This window comes from Cetorhinus maximus, unplaced genomic scaffold (assembly GCF_964194155.1).
Source record: "Cetorhinus maximus unplaced genomic scaffold, sCetMax3.hap1.1 HAP1_SCAFFOLD_522, whole genome shotgun sequence".
Classification (NCBI taxonomy): Eukaryota; Metazoa; Chordata; class Chondrichthyes; order Lamniformes; family Cetorhinidae; genus Cetorhinus; species Cetorhinus maximus.
Window position 1 is genome coordinate 154,966 of NW_027596464.1, and position 16,204 is coordinate 171,169.

At 46.6% G+C, this 16,204-nt stretch overlaps 1 protein-coding gene across 1 annotated transcript; it reads right to left on the reverse strand.

Annotated features, from left to right (window-relative positions):
• Positions 1-2,808: 2,808 nt before the first annotated feature.
• On the reverse strand, positions 2,809-6,129 carry LOC144673955 (uncharacterized). Its single transcript, XM_078535544.1, has 2 exons — positions 6,041-6,129; positions 2,809-3,831 (listed from the first exon to the last, which is right to left on the reverse strand). The coding sequence occupies exon 2, from the start codon at positions 3,720-3,722 to the stop codon at positions 2,928-2,930; it is 795 nt and encodes a 264-aa protein (XP_078391670.1). The 5' UTR covers positions 3,723-3,831; positions 6,041-6,129; the 3' UTR covers positions 2,809-2,927.
• Between the last annotated feature and the right edge of the window lie 10,075 nt (positions 6,130-16,204).

A 16,204-nucleotide genomic window follows, 5' to 3' on the forward strand; every position in this document is an offset into this window, starting at 1 on the left:
TTGACCCAACAACAGTGAAGGAATTTCCAAGTCGGGTTTGTGGGTGGCTTGGAGGGGAACTTCCAGGTGGTGGTGTTCCCATGTGTCTATTGCCCTTGTCCTTCTAGATGGTAGTGGTCATGGGTTTGGAAGATACTGCCTAAGGGGGCTTGGTGAGTTCCTGCAGTGCATCTTGTAGATGGTATGCACTGCTGCTACGATGCATCATTGGTGGAGCGAGTGAATGTTTGTGGACGGGGTGCCAATCAAGCAAACTGATTTGTCCCAGATGGTGTCAAGCTTCTTGAGAGTTGTTGGAGCTGCACTCATCCAGGCAAGTGGGGAGTATTCCATCACACTCCTGACTTGTGGCTTGTAGATGGTGGACAGGCTTTGGGGAGTCAGGAGGTGAGTTACTCGTCACAGGATTCCTAGCCTCTGACCTGCTCTTGTAGTCACAGTATTTTTATGGCTAGTCCAGTTCAGTTTCTGGTCAATGGAACCCCCGAGGATATTAATAGTGGGAGATTCAGTGATAGTAATGCCATTGATTGTCAGGGGGCGATGGTTGGATTCTCTCTTGTTGGGAAGATGGTAATTGCCTGGCACTTGTGTGGTGTGGATGTTACTTGCCACTTGTCAGCACAAGCCTGGATATTGTCCAGGTTTTGCTGCATTTGGACATGGACTGCTTCAGTATCTGAGGAGTCACAAATGGTGCTGAACATTGTGCAATCATCAGCAAACATCCCCACTTCTGACCTTATGTTGGAAGGAAGGTCATTGATGAAGCAGCTGAAGGTGGTTGGGCCTAGGACACTACCCTGAGGAACTCCTGCAGCTGGATGTCCTGGAGCTGAGATGACTGACCTCCAACATCTTCCTTTGTGCTAGGTATGACTCCAACCAGTGGAGAGTTTCCCCCTGACTCCCATTGAATCTAATTTTGCTAGGGCTCCTTGATGCCACACTCGGTCAAAGACTGCCTTGATATCAAAGGCAGCCACTCTCACCTCATCTCTGGAGTTCAGCTCTTTTGTCCATGTTGAACCAACGCTGTAATGAGGTCAGGAGCTGAGTGGCCCCAGCAGAAACCAAACTGGGCGTCAGTGAGCAGTAAGCAAGTGCTGCTTGATAGCGCTGTTGATGACCCCTTCCATCACTTTACTGATGATGGAGAGGAGACTGATGGGGCGGTAATTGGCCAGGTTGGATTTGTCCTGCTTTTTGTGTAGAGGACATACCTGGGCAATTTTCCACATAGCTGGGTAGATGCCAGTGTTGTAGCTGTATTGGAACAGCTTGGCTAGGGGTGCGGCCAGTTCTGGAGCACAAGTCTTCAGTTCTATTGCTGGAATATTTTCAGGGCCCATTGACTTTGCAGTGTCCAGCGCCTTCAGCCGTTTCTTGGTATCACGTGGAGTGAATCGAATTGGCTGAAGACTGGCAGCTGTGATGCTGGGGACCTCCGGAAGAGGCCGAGATGGACCGTCCGCTCAGCACTTCTGGCTGAAGGTTGTTGCAAATGGTTCAGCCTTATATTTTGCCCTCTTGTGCTGGGCTCCTTCATCATTGAGGATGGGGATAGTTGGGGAGCCTCATCATCCAATTAGTTGCTTAATTGTCCACCACTATTCACGACTGGATGTGGCAGGACTGTTGAGATTAGATCCGTTGGCTTTGGAGAAAGGAATGGAGTTGGTAGCTTGGGAATGAAAATAATGTCTTCAGTCTTGCCAATATTGAATTGGAAGAAATTTCTGCACATCCACCACTGGATATCAGACAAACAGTCTGATAATTTAATAAAAGTGGAGAAGTGGAGAGAGGTGGTGGTGAGGTAGAGCTGGGCACTGACAGTGTACATGTGATAACTGACACTGTGTTTTTAGATGATGTCGCTGTGGGGAGCATGTTGATGAGAAATAAGAGGAGGCCAAGGCTGGATCCTTTGGGGACACCAGAGGTAACTGTGGGAGTTGGAGGGGAAGACATTACAAGTGATTCTCTGACTATGATTAGATAGAGAAGAATGGAACCAGGAGAGAGCAGCCCCATCCAGCTGGATGACAGTGGAGAGGTGTTGGAGCAGAATGGTGTGGTCAACCCTGTCAAAGGCTGCAGACAGGTTGAGAAGGGATAGTTTCCCTTTGTCACAGTCACATAGGATGTAGTTGGCGGCTTTGATCAGAGCTGTTTCAGTCCAGTGGCAAGGGCAGAAACCTGATTGGAGGGATTCAAACAGGGAGTTCTGGGAAAGCTGGGCACAGATTTGGGAGGTGACAACATGTTCAAGGAGTTTGGAGAGGAAAGGGAGGTTGGAGATTGGGCAATAGTTTGCAAGGATGATGTGGTCAACGGTTTTATTTTTGAGGAGGGGGTGATGATGGCAGATTTGAAGGAGAGATCAACAGTACGTGAAGAGAGAGAACTGTGAACAATATCAGTGAACATTGGGAAGTTGGGTGATCAGCAGTTTAGTGGGAATAGGGTCAATGGAGCAAGGAGGTGGGGCTCATGGACAAGATGAGTACTGGGAGGGTATAAGAATGGGAGGGAAACTAAAGAAAGATTTGGGTTCAGGGCTTAGACAAGGAGGAACTTAGAGACAGTTTGGCCCAGTGGGTTAGTGGAAGGGAGGGAAGCAGAAGAGGCAGCTGATCGGATTGTTTCAATCTTAGTGACAAAGAAGCTCCATGAGCTCCTAACACTTGTTGTTGGAGGTGAGGATGGAGGAGACAGTGGAGAGGGAGAGACCTTCAAAAGGAACTAACATGCATTAGAAATAGTAAAAAGATTCAACACACTGTATTTAACACAAAGCTGATTTATTTTACTTCTATCCAAAATACGAACCACTATATCTGTCCTGGAGCTTACCAACTTCAGCAGAAACATACCCCAATGAAGATGGTTCAGTCTTCGATGTGACTGACAGCAAAATCCCATCACTGTAGTGACCTGTGAACTCGCTGATGTCTGTGTAGGTTGGATGACTGAGTGAATCCTTTCCCACAATCAGAGCAGGTGAACGGCCTCTCCCCAGTGTGAACTCGCTGGTGGACAGTGAGTTCAGATGATCGCCTGAACCCAGTCCCACACTGAGAGCACATGAACGGTCTCTCATCAGTGTGAACATGTTGATGTGTAATTAGGTTCCTGGAACTTTTACAGCACTTCCCACAGTCTGGGCATTTGAAAGATCTCTTTCCTGTGTGAACTCGCTGGTGTGTCAGAAGGCTGGATGACTGAGTGAATCCCTTCCCACACTCTGAGCAGGTGAAAGGTCTCTCCCCAGTGTGACTGCGCTGATGTTTAGTGAGGTCAGATGATCGCCTGAACCCAGTTCCGCAGTGAGAGCACCTGAATGGTCTCTCGTCAGTGTGAACACGTTGATGAGACATCAGTTCTCCGGAACTTTTAAAGCACTTTACGCAGTCTGCACATTTAAAAGGTCTCTCGTCTGTGTGACTTAGCTGGTGTTTGAGCAGCTGGGATGACTGAGCGAATCCCTTGCCACACTCAGAGCAGGTGAATGGCCTTTCCCCAGTGTGACTGCGCCGATGAATTTCCAGCTCAGATGGACACGTGAATCCCTTCCCACTGTCCCCGCATTGCCACGGTTTCTCCCCAGTGTGACTGCGCTTGTGTTTTGACAGAGCGAATGATCGGCTGAAGCCTCGTCCACACACAGAACACGTGTACGGTTTCTCCCCACTGTGAACGGTGCTTTTTCCTTCCATGTTCAAAATTCGATGATATTCAGGTTACGATAAACTGGGCGACTCCATCAGATCCTGATGTGATGTTTGGTTTCAGTTTCCCGACTGCAAATCCTCCCCTTCTATTCGGCTGTGAAATTGATTTAAAATGGGAGTGAGAGAGAACCACAATAACAAAAAGGCAGGTTGTGAAATTGAGCTGAATGAATCTGGGAATTTGTGGGGCCGGCACTAGGAAAAAGTGACCATGAAAATTGCTGGATTGTCATAAAAACCCAGCTGGTTCACTAATGTCCTTCAGGGAAGGGAAGCCGCTAGTCACTCTGTGCCCACTCAAGACTCTGTCCACATATTTGAAAATTGAGCCTGAACACCAAGGTCTGTGTCATTTATATATGTTCAGAAGAGCAGGAGTCCTCACAGTGACTCCTGGGGAACTCCACTATAAACTTTATTCCAAACTGAAAAAATCCATTAACCATGACTCGCTGTTTCCTATACTCAGCCAGTTTTGTATCCATGTTGCTACTGTCCCTTTTATTCCATGAGCTAACTCTGCTCATGCCTGTTGTGTGGCACATTCTCTAATTCCATTCTGAAGTCCATGCACACCACATTAACAGCAGCATCCTCATCACCCACTCTGTTACCTCTCCAAATACCTTAAGCAAGTTTATTAAACACAATTTTCCCTGAACAATTCCATGCTGGTGTTCCTGAATTAACCCACATTTGCTCACATGACTATTAATTTTGTCCCGAGTTGAGAAGGGGTAACACATCCACATGGATAGAGGATTAGTTAGCTAACAGGAAGCAGAAGAGGGAAAATGGGTCTTTTTCAGGCTGGCAAGATGTGATGAGTGGAGTGCCACAGGCACAGCAAGTGATTAGGAAGTCAAACGTCTCTTGTTAGTGTGAGCTCATTGATGGGACATCAGGTCTTTGGAACTTATATAGCACTTCCTGCAGTCTGGACAACTAAACGGTCTCTCTGCCCTGTGAACTCGCTGATGCTTCAGCAGATTGGATGAGAGACTGAGTCTCTTCCCACAGTGGGAGTAGATGAACGGTCTCTCCGCAGTGTGAGTGCGTCGATCAGCTTCCAGCTCAAACAGGTAATTGAATCCCTTCCCACAATCTCCACATTTTGATAGTTTCTCTCAGCTGTAACAGGATTTATGTTCTGACAGGCCAGACAATCAGACAAAGCCTCGCCCACACACAGAACACGTGTACGGTGTCTCCCCACTGTGAACGGTGCTTTTTCCTTCCATGTTCAAAATCCAATGATATTCAGATTACAATAAATTGGGCGGCTCCGTCAGATCCTGATGTTATGTTTGGTTTCAGTTTCCCAACTGCAAATCCTCCCCTTCTAATGCCCTGTGAAATTGATTTAAAACAGAGAAAAGGGAAAGAGAGAGAGAACCCACAAAAACACAAAGGCAGATTGTGAAATTGAGCTGAATGAATCTGGGAATTTGTGGGGCCAGCACTGGGAAAAAGTGATCATGAAAACTGCTGGATTGTCATAAAAACCCAACTGGTTCACTAATGTCCTTCAGGGAAGGGAACCTGCCACCCGGTCTGGGTGTACACAAGACTCTGGACCCTCTGGGAAGAGAGCAAGAATGAGAGAGGTGGTAGAGGCACCCGGTAAAGCAGGGGGATTTTATATCTCTACAACTCAACCAGAACTTTGACAGAATCTTCCGAACCCTCAACCTCCACGCGCTAGAAGATCTAGGGTAGCAGGTGTATGTGAACACCGTCACCTCCAAGTCACACACTGTCCTGACTTGTCTGACATCCAGTCCTGAATGAACAGAAATTTCCTCCATTTAAATATTGGGAAGACTGAACATTGTCTTCAGTCCCCACTACAAACTCCACTCCCCAGACACCGACTCCATCCCTCTCCCTGACAACTGTCTGAGACTGAACCAGGCTGTTCACAACCATGGTGAAATATTTCACCCCAAGATGAGCTTCCAACCACAGATCCACATCATCACCAAGACCACCTATTCCCACCTCAGTGACATCGCCCGACTCCACCCCAGTCTCAGCTCATCTGCTGCTGAAACTCTCATCCATTCCTTTGTAATCTCCTCCAGTCTCTCAGTCCCCCCCAGATATCTTCACTTTCTCTAATTCCGGATTGCTGACAATTCCTAATTTTAATACTCCAACTGTGGTCACAGCTGCTGCCCATTGCCCCCTAAAAGGATGGCGACCGCGCATGCGCACTGCTGCCCATTGGCCCAGTAAAATATGGCGTCCGCGCATGCGCAGAACTGTGCGCGTCCCAAAAAGATGACGAGCATCAATCGCACCTGATATCGTGACAAACGCCGCCGTCGCCAAATCGGCGCAAACACGGGATCGGAAGCTTCTTATTCGTCGTTTGAGGCCTGCAGTGTATATTCATGAAGGCGTCCCACCCGCTCGCCGGTTCCATTCGCCTTCACCTGCCCGCTGGCTCCACTCTTCTTCTCCTCTCCTTTCCTCCCTGATCCGACCCGACCGCAACTCTCCACCTAGCACCGCAACCCGCTGCGCATGCTCCGGCCACAACCTGACAATGCGCATGCTCCGCTCATAGACTGGCGCTGCGCCTGCGCGATGATCTCCCGCAGTGAAGATAGAGCATATTCTGCCTGTCGGTGAATGCTGGGTAACTGCAGCGCCATTGAACCGTGACGTTGTTAAATACAAAATCATATTCCGAGCTCCGATTATGATTGGCGCCAACCATATAATATTATTAATTCAATTGATACAGCCAGCAAGTGCAAGGGAGGGAAACCTGTTACCTGGTCTGTGTCCATACGTGAGGAGAGAGAGAAGGAAATGGAACAGGGTGAAGAGGAAGGATTTTATACATCAGCAACACAACCGGAATTTTTATGGAACCTCCAAACACTAAGGTTTACACCACGTAGAAGGAGAAATGTAGCAAATGTTGGTGGAACACCCTTATCCCCATTTTTCCATCTAAGTCACACACCATCCTGTCTTGTACATATTCTCACTGCTCCTTTATCGCTCAGTGAAAATGGTGCATCTCAGGATTTTACGTCATGACCTTGTGGGAGCACCTTCACTAGACAGTGGGTCAAGGAGAAGGTGGCACATCATTACCTGCACAGAGACTAACTGGGGATGCGCAATATAATTAATAGACTTGCTACCAATGCCCACACACCAATAATGAAAAGCCTGTACAGAAATATTTGTTTCTAAAACAAAACTCCTTTTATATTGGTTGGGGGGTTCGGTGTTTGTTTTCTAATTTTATATTTGATGCGTGAGGGCAGGTGGTTGGGGTTGTTTCCTCAACAAACTCATTTCCCAAGAATCAAACAGAAAATGTTTGAAATACTAAGCTGCTCAGGCAACATCTGTGGAGAAAGAGTCAACCTTTCAGGCCTTTGTTAGGGTTAACAACTGGGGGGTACGGGGAAAGAGGGGGAGTGGGATGAACTGGGTTGGTCTTTGAGCTGGTACAGACTTGATAGGTTGAATAACCTCTGTCGGTCCTGTATTCTCGGATCCTGACACTGCTGGACCTTCCACAATCTCCTGTTTTCATGTGGTTCTTGCTGCTGCCGCTCACCCGCATGGGAGGCTGGTCTGTGTATCACTCCATTTACTGAGATTGTGTTAAACTAACTGCAGCCCCTCAACCAACTTCCTCTTTCCTGATCAGACATCAGCTGTTTTTTTCTTTTCTAAGACCACTAACTGTCAAAGCAGTATATACTTAAAAAAAATTCTGTTTATCTGCCACATGGAATCTGACTCATTTTCTCCTCTTTAATTAGCTTTTGTCTCTCTCTCCCTCTCTCTCTCTTTTATTCTCGCTCTCTCTCACTCTATGCATCTATTCCTTTCGCCTATCACTATGTTCCTCCCTCTATGCCATCCAACTCCAAAATTTCCCATAACTAACCAAGGGCTCTCTGTGACCATTTCTACTTCCTGTACAGACACACTCTGACCACACCATTTCTTGCTCATTCATATTGCTGTTCATTTACAGACCCTCCCTGACAAGTCACATTTCTGTTCATTTACAGATCCTCCCTGACAAGTCACATTGCTGTTCATTTACAGACCCTCCCTGACAAGTCACATTTCTGTTCATTTACAGACTCTCCCAGACAAGTCACATTGCTATTCATTTACAGACCCTCCCTGAAAAGTCATGTTGTTGTTCATTTACAGACCCTCCCTGACAAGTCACATTGTTGTTGAGTTCCAAACCCTCCTTGACAAGTCACATTGCTGTTCATTAACAGACTCACCTTCGACCGTCACAATTTCTCCTCCATTTAGAGACATTCTCTGACTAGTTCCAATTTCTTCTCCAATTACAGGCGCTCCATAATCAGTCAAAAATTCCCCTTGATATTTCTGAATGGGAACAGCTTAAAGGGAGTAGAGGATCAGAACAGTAAAGAGGTGGGTGATTCCAGCTAACAATTTGTCTTCGTAAATCAGTAGACTTGAGAGTCCAGTGTCAACAATTTTAGTACCTTTTTAAGAAATACAAGCTGAGCAGATTCTCTGTCCTCTACCGTATATTATATTGATCCATCAATCAGAGTAAACATGCAAGTCCCGTGTGTCCACAATCACTTACACGAGGTCAGCCCGCTGGATGGAACCTCGGGCACCCTGAGCTTGATCTCCGGTGTCTCCAGTCCCGACTGCCCCCTTACATCAGTGTCCCCTCAGTTTTATACCCTGTAGTGATCCAGCTCTGGCCCCTGACTCTTCTTTGTCTTCTCTGCTGGGTTTTGGCAGGAAGTGAGGAAAAGACAGCAGGAATTTCTCTAACCTGTGATTTACAAGGAGACATTCCCTGGTTCCCAGCAGTTACTTTTCTTCACGAATGTTCTCATTCTCCAAAAACTCCCCTGCCCACTGTTAATTCTGTTATGTATGATAGTTACACAATTATAGGTATAAACATCACACATTATAATCTGATCTATTCTATTCCTCACTCTGGTTTCAGTTTATATTGTGGTTAATAACAGACAAACTCTGAACTTTTCCCTGATCTGATTCGAGTTTCCAATGAGCTGATTCTGTGCAATGGAATGTCTTATCAGTGTTGCCATGGTGACCTGTCTGCAGTGAAGAGCCTGTTTGAGTTTCTAACTCAGACTAAACTTCTCTATCCCATAACACACGTTATATCAGAGAATTTACCTCAAAGTATTTTAGCCATGTTACAAGGGGTTCAGGTACACAGATCTTTAAGTTTGAAGGCAAATTTAAAATGCTGTTTGAACCTGTTACTCCACTTTTCTTTATGAAATTAACTTGTAAATCATTGGTTAAGCTGCATTTAGAATATTGAGTCAAATCTTGGGCATCTTATAACAGGAATGATGTCAAGGCCATGGAGAGGGTGCAGGGGAGATTCACAGATGACACCACGGATGAGAGCCTCCAGCTAAAAAGGGGTCCATTCGGCCCATTGTGCCTTTGACAGCTCTTTGGAAGAGCGATCTGAATAGTCACTCCCCTACTGTTTCCCCATGGCCCTGTCAATGTTTTCCTTCAAGCATTTCTCCAATTCCCTTTTGAAAGTTACTGTTGAACCTGCTCCCAACAAACGTTCAGACAATGTATTCCAGATGATAACAACTGACTGTGGAATGAAATGGTTTCTCATGGTGACCTGTCTGCTGTGAAGCTCCTGTTTGAGTTTCTAACTTAATCACAATTTCTCTTTCCCAGTTGGAGTGACTGGAGAAACTGGGGGTCTTTTCATTAGAACTAAGCAAGATGAGAGAAGATGTGAGAAAGGAGTTCAAAACTGCATCAAGGACATGATCCAAAATATTCCTGACACTCCTTGTCCTTCAGGATCTGTGTCCAGGGGGAAACTGATGGTTTTATCTCATCATCATTGAGGTCAACAACTACTGTCAGACTCAAACACTCTCCAATCAAATACAGCATGGATTAGGTACAGAGTAAACCCATCAGCCTGTCCCCCGGATACAGATACTGAGGGACAGGGAGTGTCCGGGACAATGACATTTCTCACTCATTAAGGTAGAAATTGACCCTGTAACTCTCCCCATTAATCCTGAGCTCCACACGGCTCGAATCCTTCTCCTGTTTCCCTCCCTGTAACAGCACTGAGCTAAAGCCAGACCATAATGAGCAGGGCTCAGGGAGAATGGTTACTAAGCACTGCAGTGATGTCATAAAGCAGCGTCATTCAGCCCAGCTGGTCCTCTCCCTGTCCCTTTAAAGGTGGAAAACTGGGACATCCCATCTCCAAACACATCCGACCCTGTTCACACTGAGAATCCCAGGGTGGGGAACTGGGACATCCTGTCTCCAAACACATCCCACCCTGTTCACACTGAGAATCCCAGGGTGGAGAACTGGGACATCCTGTCTCCAAACACATCCCACCCTGTTCACACTGAGAATCCCAGGGTGGAGAACTGGGACATCCTGTCTCCAAACACATCCCACCCTGTTCACACTGAGAATCCCAGGGTGGAGAACTGGGACATCCTGTCTCCAAACACATCCCACCCTGTTCACACTGACAATCCTAGAACTTGGGAGGTGACAGCACGTTCGAACAGTGTAGGGAGGAGAGGGAAGTTGGAGATGGGGCAGTAGTTTGCAAGAATGGTGGGATCAAAGGTTTGTTGTTGAGGAGGCGGTGATGATGGCAGATCTGAGGCAAAGAACAGCACCTGAAGAGAGAGAACTGGTAACCATGTCTTCAAACATGGGGAAGTTGGGTGATCAGCAGTTTAGTGGGAATAGGGTCGATGGAGCAGGAGGTGGGTCTCATGGACAAGATGAGCATTGGGAGGACATGAGGGGAGATGGAAGAGAAACTGGAGAAAGATGTAGGTCCAGGGCTCAGAAAAGGGGGATCTTTAGAGACAGTTTGTCCCGGTGGGGTAGTGGAAGGGAATAAAGCAGCAGAGGCAGCTGATCGGATTGTCTCAATCTTAGTGACAAAGAAGCTCCATGAGCTCCTCACACTTGTTTTTGGAGGTGAGGATGGAGGAAACAGGGGAGAAGGAGAGCCCTTCAAATGGAACTAACAGAGATGTTCAACAGATTCAACACACACTGTATATAACAAAAAGCTGATTTATTTAACATCATCCAGAATATTAGGAGTCGATGAACATCAGCAGAAACAGACCCCGAAGAACATGGTTCAGTCTGGATGTGATTAACAACAAAATCCAATCACTACAGCTGTGGCTCAGTTCATAGCACCCTCGCCTTTGAATCAGAGGGTTGTGGGTTCATGTCCCACTCCCGGAAACTGAGAACTGTGATTGTACTCGCAAAGAGTTACAATCTGTGACTGTTGATAACTCGAAAGAGTTACTTGTGAACTCGCTGGTGTCTCAGCAGGTGGGATGAGGTAGTGAATCGCTTCCCACAATTAGAGCAGGTGAACAGCCTCTCCCCAGTGTGAATCCATTGGTGAACGGTGAGCTCAAATGATGTCTTGAATCCAGTCCCACAGTGAGAGCACCTGAACGGTCTCTCGTCAGTGTGAACACGTTGATGGGACATCAGGTTCCCGGAACTTTTATAGCACTTCCTGCAGTCTGGGCATTTAAAAGGACTCCCGTCAGTGTGAACTCGCTGGTGTGTCAGCAGTTAAGATGATTGAGTGAATCCCTTCCCACACTTGGAGCAGGCGAACGGTTTCTCATCAGTGTGAAGATTCCAAGAACTTTTATAGCACTTCCCACAGTCTGGGCATTTAAAAGGTCTCTCCCCAGTGTGAAGTCGTTGGTGTGTCTGCAGGTGGGATGACTGAATGAATCCCATCCCACACTCAGAGCAGGTGTACGGCCTCTCCCCAGTGTGAATTCGCTGGTGCACAGTGAGCTGAGATGATGTTTTGAACCCAGTTCCACAGTGAGAGCACCTGAACAGTCTCTCGTCAGTGTGAACACGTTGATGGCACATTCGTTCTCTGGAACTTTTATAGCACTTCCCACAACCTTGGCATTTGAAAAGTCTCTCCTCAGTGTGAACTTGCTGGTGTGTCAGCAGATGGGATGACTGAGTGAACCTCTTCCCACACTGGGAGCAGGTGAACGGCCTCTCCCCAGTGTGACTGCGCTGGTGTATAGTGAGATCAGATGATGTCTTGAACCCAGTCTCACAGTGAGAGCACCTGAACGGTCTCTCGTCAGTGCGAACACGTTGATGGAACATCAGGTTCCTGGAACTTTTATAGCACTTCCCACAGTCTGGGCATTTAAAAGGCCTCTCATCAGTGTGAACTCACTGGTGTTTCCGCAGGTGGGATGACTGAGTGAATCCTTTACCACATGTGGAGCAGGTGAATGGTCTCTCCCCAGTGTGACTGCGCTGATGCTTTTCCAGGTCAGATAGGTATTTGAATCCCTTCCCACAGTCCCCACATTTCCATGGTTTCTCTCCGTTGTCAGTGCATTTATGTCCCATCAGGTCAGATGATCGGCTAAAGCCTCGTCCACACACAGAACACGTGTATGGTTTCTCCCCACTGTGAATGGTGTTTTTTCCTTCCATGTTCAAAATCCAATCATATTCAGGTTGCGATAAATTGGGTGACTCCGTCAGATCCTGATGTGATGTTTAGTTTGAGTTTCCCGACTGCAAATCCTCCCCTTCTAACACTCTGTGAAATTGATTTAAAACAGAAAAAAGGAGTGAAAGAGAACCCACAAAAACACAAAGGCAGGTTGTGAAATTGAGCTGAATGAATCTGGGAATTTGTGGGGCCGGCACTAGGAAAAAGTGACCATGAAAACTGCTGGATTGTCATAAAAACCCAACTGGTTCACTAATGTCCTTCAGGGAAGGGAACCTGCCACCCAGTCTGGGCCTACACAAGACTCTGGTGTCAAAAATAAAACAAGTGTTAGGGGCAGCAGGAGACCACATGGCCCTTCGAGCCTGCTCCGTCATTCAATATGATTGTGGCTTCTCTTGGGCATCAACTCCACTTTCCCACCCACTCCCCATATCCCTCAACTCTCTGAGAGACCAAAAATCTCCCCATCTCAGCCTGAAATATATTCAATGATGGAGCATCCACAACCCGCTGGGCTGGAGAACTCTATGTGACAGATGGAGAAAAGGAGAGAGAGAGAAAGTCAGAGAGGGGAGTGGGAGAGGCAGGGGGTGAGGAGAGGGCTTTTCATAGACCTACAAATAAACCAGAACTTTGACAGAATCTGCCAAACCTTCAACCTCTACCCCTGAGAAGGACCAGGGTAGCAGGTGTATGTTAACACCATCACCTCCAAGTTCCCCTCCAAGTCACACACCCTCCTGACTTGTCTGACATCCAGTACTGGATGAACAGAAATTTCCTCCATTTAAATATTGGGAAGATTGAAGCCATTGTCTTCAGTCCCCACTACAAATTCCACTCCCTAGCAACCGACTCCAAACCTCTCCCTGACAACTGTCTGAGACTGAACCAGACTGTTCACAACCATGGAGAAATATTTCACCCCAAGATGAGCTTCCAACCACATATCCACATCATCACCAAGACCGCCTATTTCCACCTCAGTAACGTCGCCCGACTCCACCCCTTATTTTCAAATTTCTGCATGGCTGCTCCCTATTGCTGGAATCTCCTCCAGCATCACAACCCTCGGAGATATCTGCGCTCCTCTAATTTGGCCCACTGAGCATTCCTGATTTCTATTGTTCCACATTCGTGCCCATTCTGTCACTTTCCAAGGCTCCAAGCTCTGGAATTCACTCCCTAAACCTCTCCCATTCTCTACCTCATTTTCATCCTTTAATTTACTCTGTAAAACCCACTTCTTTGACCAAACGCTTGATCACCTGCCCTAATATCTCCTCATGTGGCTCAGTGTCAAACCTTGCTTTGTAACATTTCTGTGAAATGCCTTGGAACATTGTCTTACATTAAAAGTGCTTTATAAATACAAATTGTTGTTGTTGATTTGGACAAATACCACTGTTCCTTCATCATCGCTGGGTGAATAACCTGTAACTCCTTACCTAACAGCATTGTGGGAGCACCTTCACCACACGGACTGCAGCGGTTCAAGAAGGTCAAACATCATCTTCTCCACAGGCAACTGGGGATTGGCAATATTTGCTGGTATCTGTGGAGAGGGAAACAAAGTAAACATTTCAGGGTTTGCAGAATGATTTAAAGGGAGTAAAAATGCTGCAGAATTTGATGATCTACATAAGCTCAGAAGTGGAATTGAAATGGACTATAGTGCAGGAAAAACAATTCCTGACTGTGAAAGATACCGTGGGAAGATAAAGCTGGGAACCAGCAGCACATGGTCAGGGGATGGGCAGCAGTGGAAACCTCATTGAGACACAGTCAGCAGAAGTAACAATAAAATACTAACATAACTCAAATAGATCCATTATTAGAGACAGAGGAAGGTGGACAATGGCAGAGAGGTGATCAGGGAGGGCAGAGGTGAAACAAAGCAATGGAAGGACATGGAATTAGATCCACAGTAAAGGAGCCACACCAGCCCCGGAGACTTGGAACCTCTCACAGAAAACAGCACAGCACTAAAAGCTCTAAATTTTAGATGGATGGTGAAAAATACTCACCTCTGAAACAATATCACCATTTTCAAATTTAAACTCTCCTGCTGGAGCCTGCAGCTGAAAAGATATCAGAAGCGCTGGAGTCAGAGAAAAATCTCCCAGTTGAGGAAATACCCGGGGAGCGGGGTGATGTCACCGTGTAATTGTCGATGTGTGATGATGTCACCGTGTAATTGTTGATGTGTGATGATGTCACAGACACAGAACATCTGGGTCTGTGCAAACCAGTGATCACCACACATTATGAAGGATGTGAGGGTACTTGAGAGGGGGCAGAGGAGATTTATCAGAATGGGTCGCGGGATGAGGGATTTTAATTGTAAGATTAAATTCAAGAAACTGGGGTTGTTCTCCTTGGAGTAAAGAGATTGAGGGGAGATTTGATAGAGGTGTACAGGATTATGAAAGGCAGTTAAATAAAAGCTGTTCCCATTAGCTGATTATGAAAGGATTAAGGGACAGAGATTTAAGATTTTAGGTACGATCCACAATGTGAGGAAGAGATTTTTTACCCAGTAACTGAAAATGACCGCAATGCTTACATTCAAAGGCTGGTGCTATTCAGGTCCTGGTGAATCAAGAGACTTTCAGATTTTCACGTGATGTTTGGTTTCAGTTTCTCATCTCCCTCAAGTATCCCTTGAGTTCCCCGTCTTCTAACATCCTGTAAATGGAATTCAAAAAATCCATCAAGGTCAATCCAGGATTGAAATTCAGAAAGAACAAACGTTTCTCTTGGTTTGAGTTTGCTGTGTGTAAATCCTCCCCTTCTAACCACCTGTAAAAGGAGTTTCCAAAATCCATCCCTGTCAGTCCGGGATAGAAATGCACAATATGCTCTCCTCCTGCTACTTAGACCAGGATGATCGCGCATGCGCCCTGATGCACATTGCCCCCTATAAAGATGGCGGCCGTTACCCAGGGCCTGGCAAAGGGCCTGATTTTTTCGGCCCGTTCTCTGCAAACACAAGACCGGTACCTTGTTATTTGGAGTCTGAGGCCTGAACTATGTCTTTATGAAGCCTCCCTGCCCACTCCGCTGGCTCCATTCCTCCTCACACATCCACTAACTCTGTTAGTGTGCTCCACTCGACATTCTCTCACCCGCTCTGAGCAGCTTCAGTCACAGACCAGCACTGCGCATGCTCATGGATCCGACCGCAATGCGCATGCCCCACCACACAAAGCACTGCGCATGCGTATGGCGCTGTTGTTGTGAAGATAGGGCACATTCTGCCCCGCAGCGAATGCTGGGTTGCCGCTCCGCCATTGAAAGAGCACGTTGCAGTACAGAAACCTCTGTCCTGTAATCAGAATACGATGGGTGCCATAGGGGCAAGACATAAAATTGTTGAATCAATGATACAACGGCCAAATTGCTCTGGGGTCCACTGCAATTCTCACCTGGATGCAGAACAAACCCCGACAGTTAGATCTGAACTCAGTGTAGTCTCAGCAGATGGGGTGAGCTGGTAACATTTCCCCCGATACATGGAACATTTAAACCGTGTCTTGCCAGCATCTCTGCTCTGATTGTGGATCAAATCTTTTGAACTTTTAAAGTTGGAATGTTAACGTGTGGGCAAACTGAAAAAAGCACTTTGCACACGTGATGTATCTGAATGGTCTCCCACCAGCAAGACTGCGTTGCTGTGTCAGTAAATGGGATGAGAGTGAATCCCTTTCCAATTCTAACTGGGGAACAATCTGTTTACAGTGTGAGTTTACCTACACATTTTCAACTCAAACATGGATCTCGAAATCGACTGGTAATGGGTTCCACATTCTTAGCACTACATAAGAAAAAGGAACAGGAGTAGGCCATTCGGCCCCTCAAGCCTACTCCGCCATTTAATAAGATCATGGCTGAC

Coding starts and splice junctions, on each gene's coding strand:
- LOC144673955 (XM_078535544.1), bottom strand. CDS start 3,722: ATGGAAGGAAAAAGCACCGTTCACAGTGGGGAGAAACCGTACACGTGT.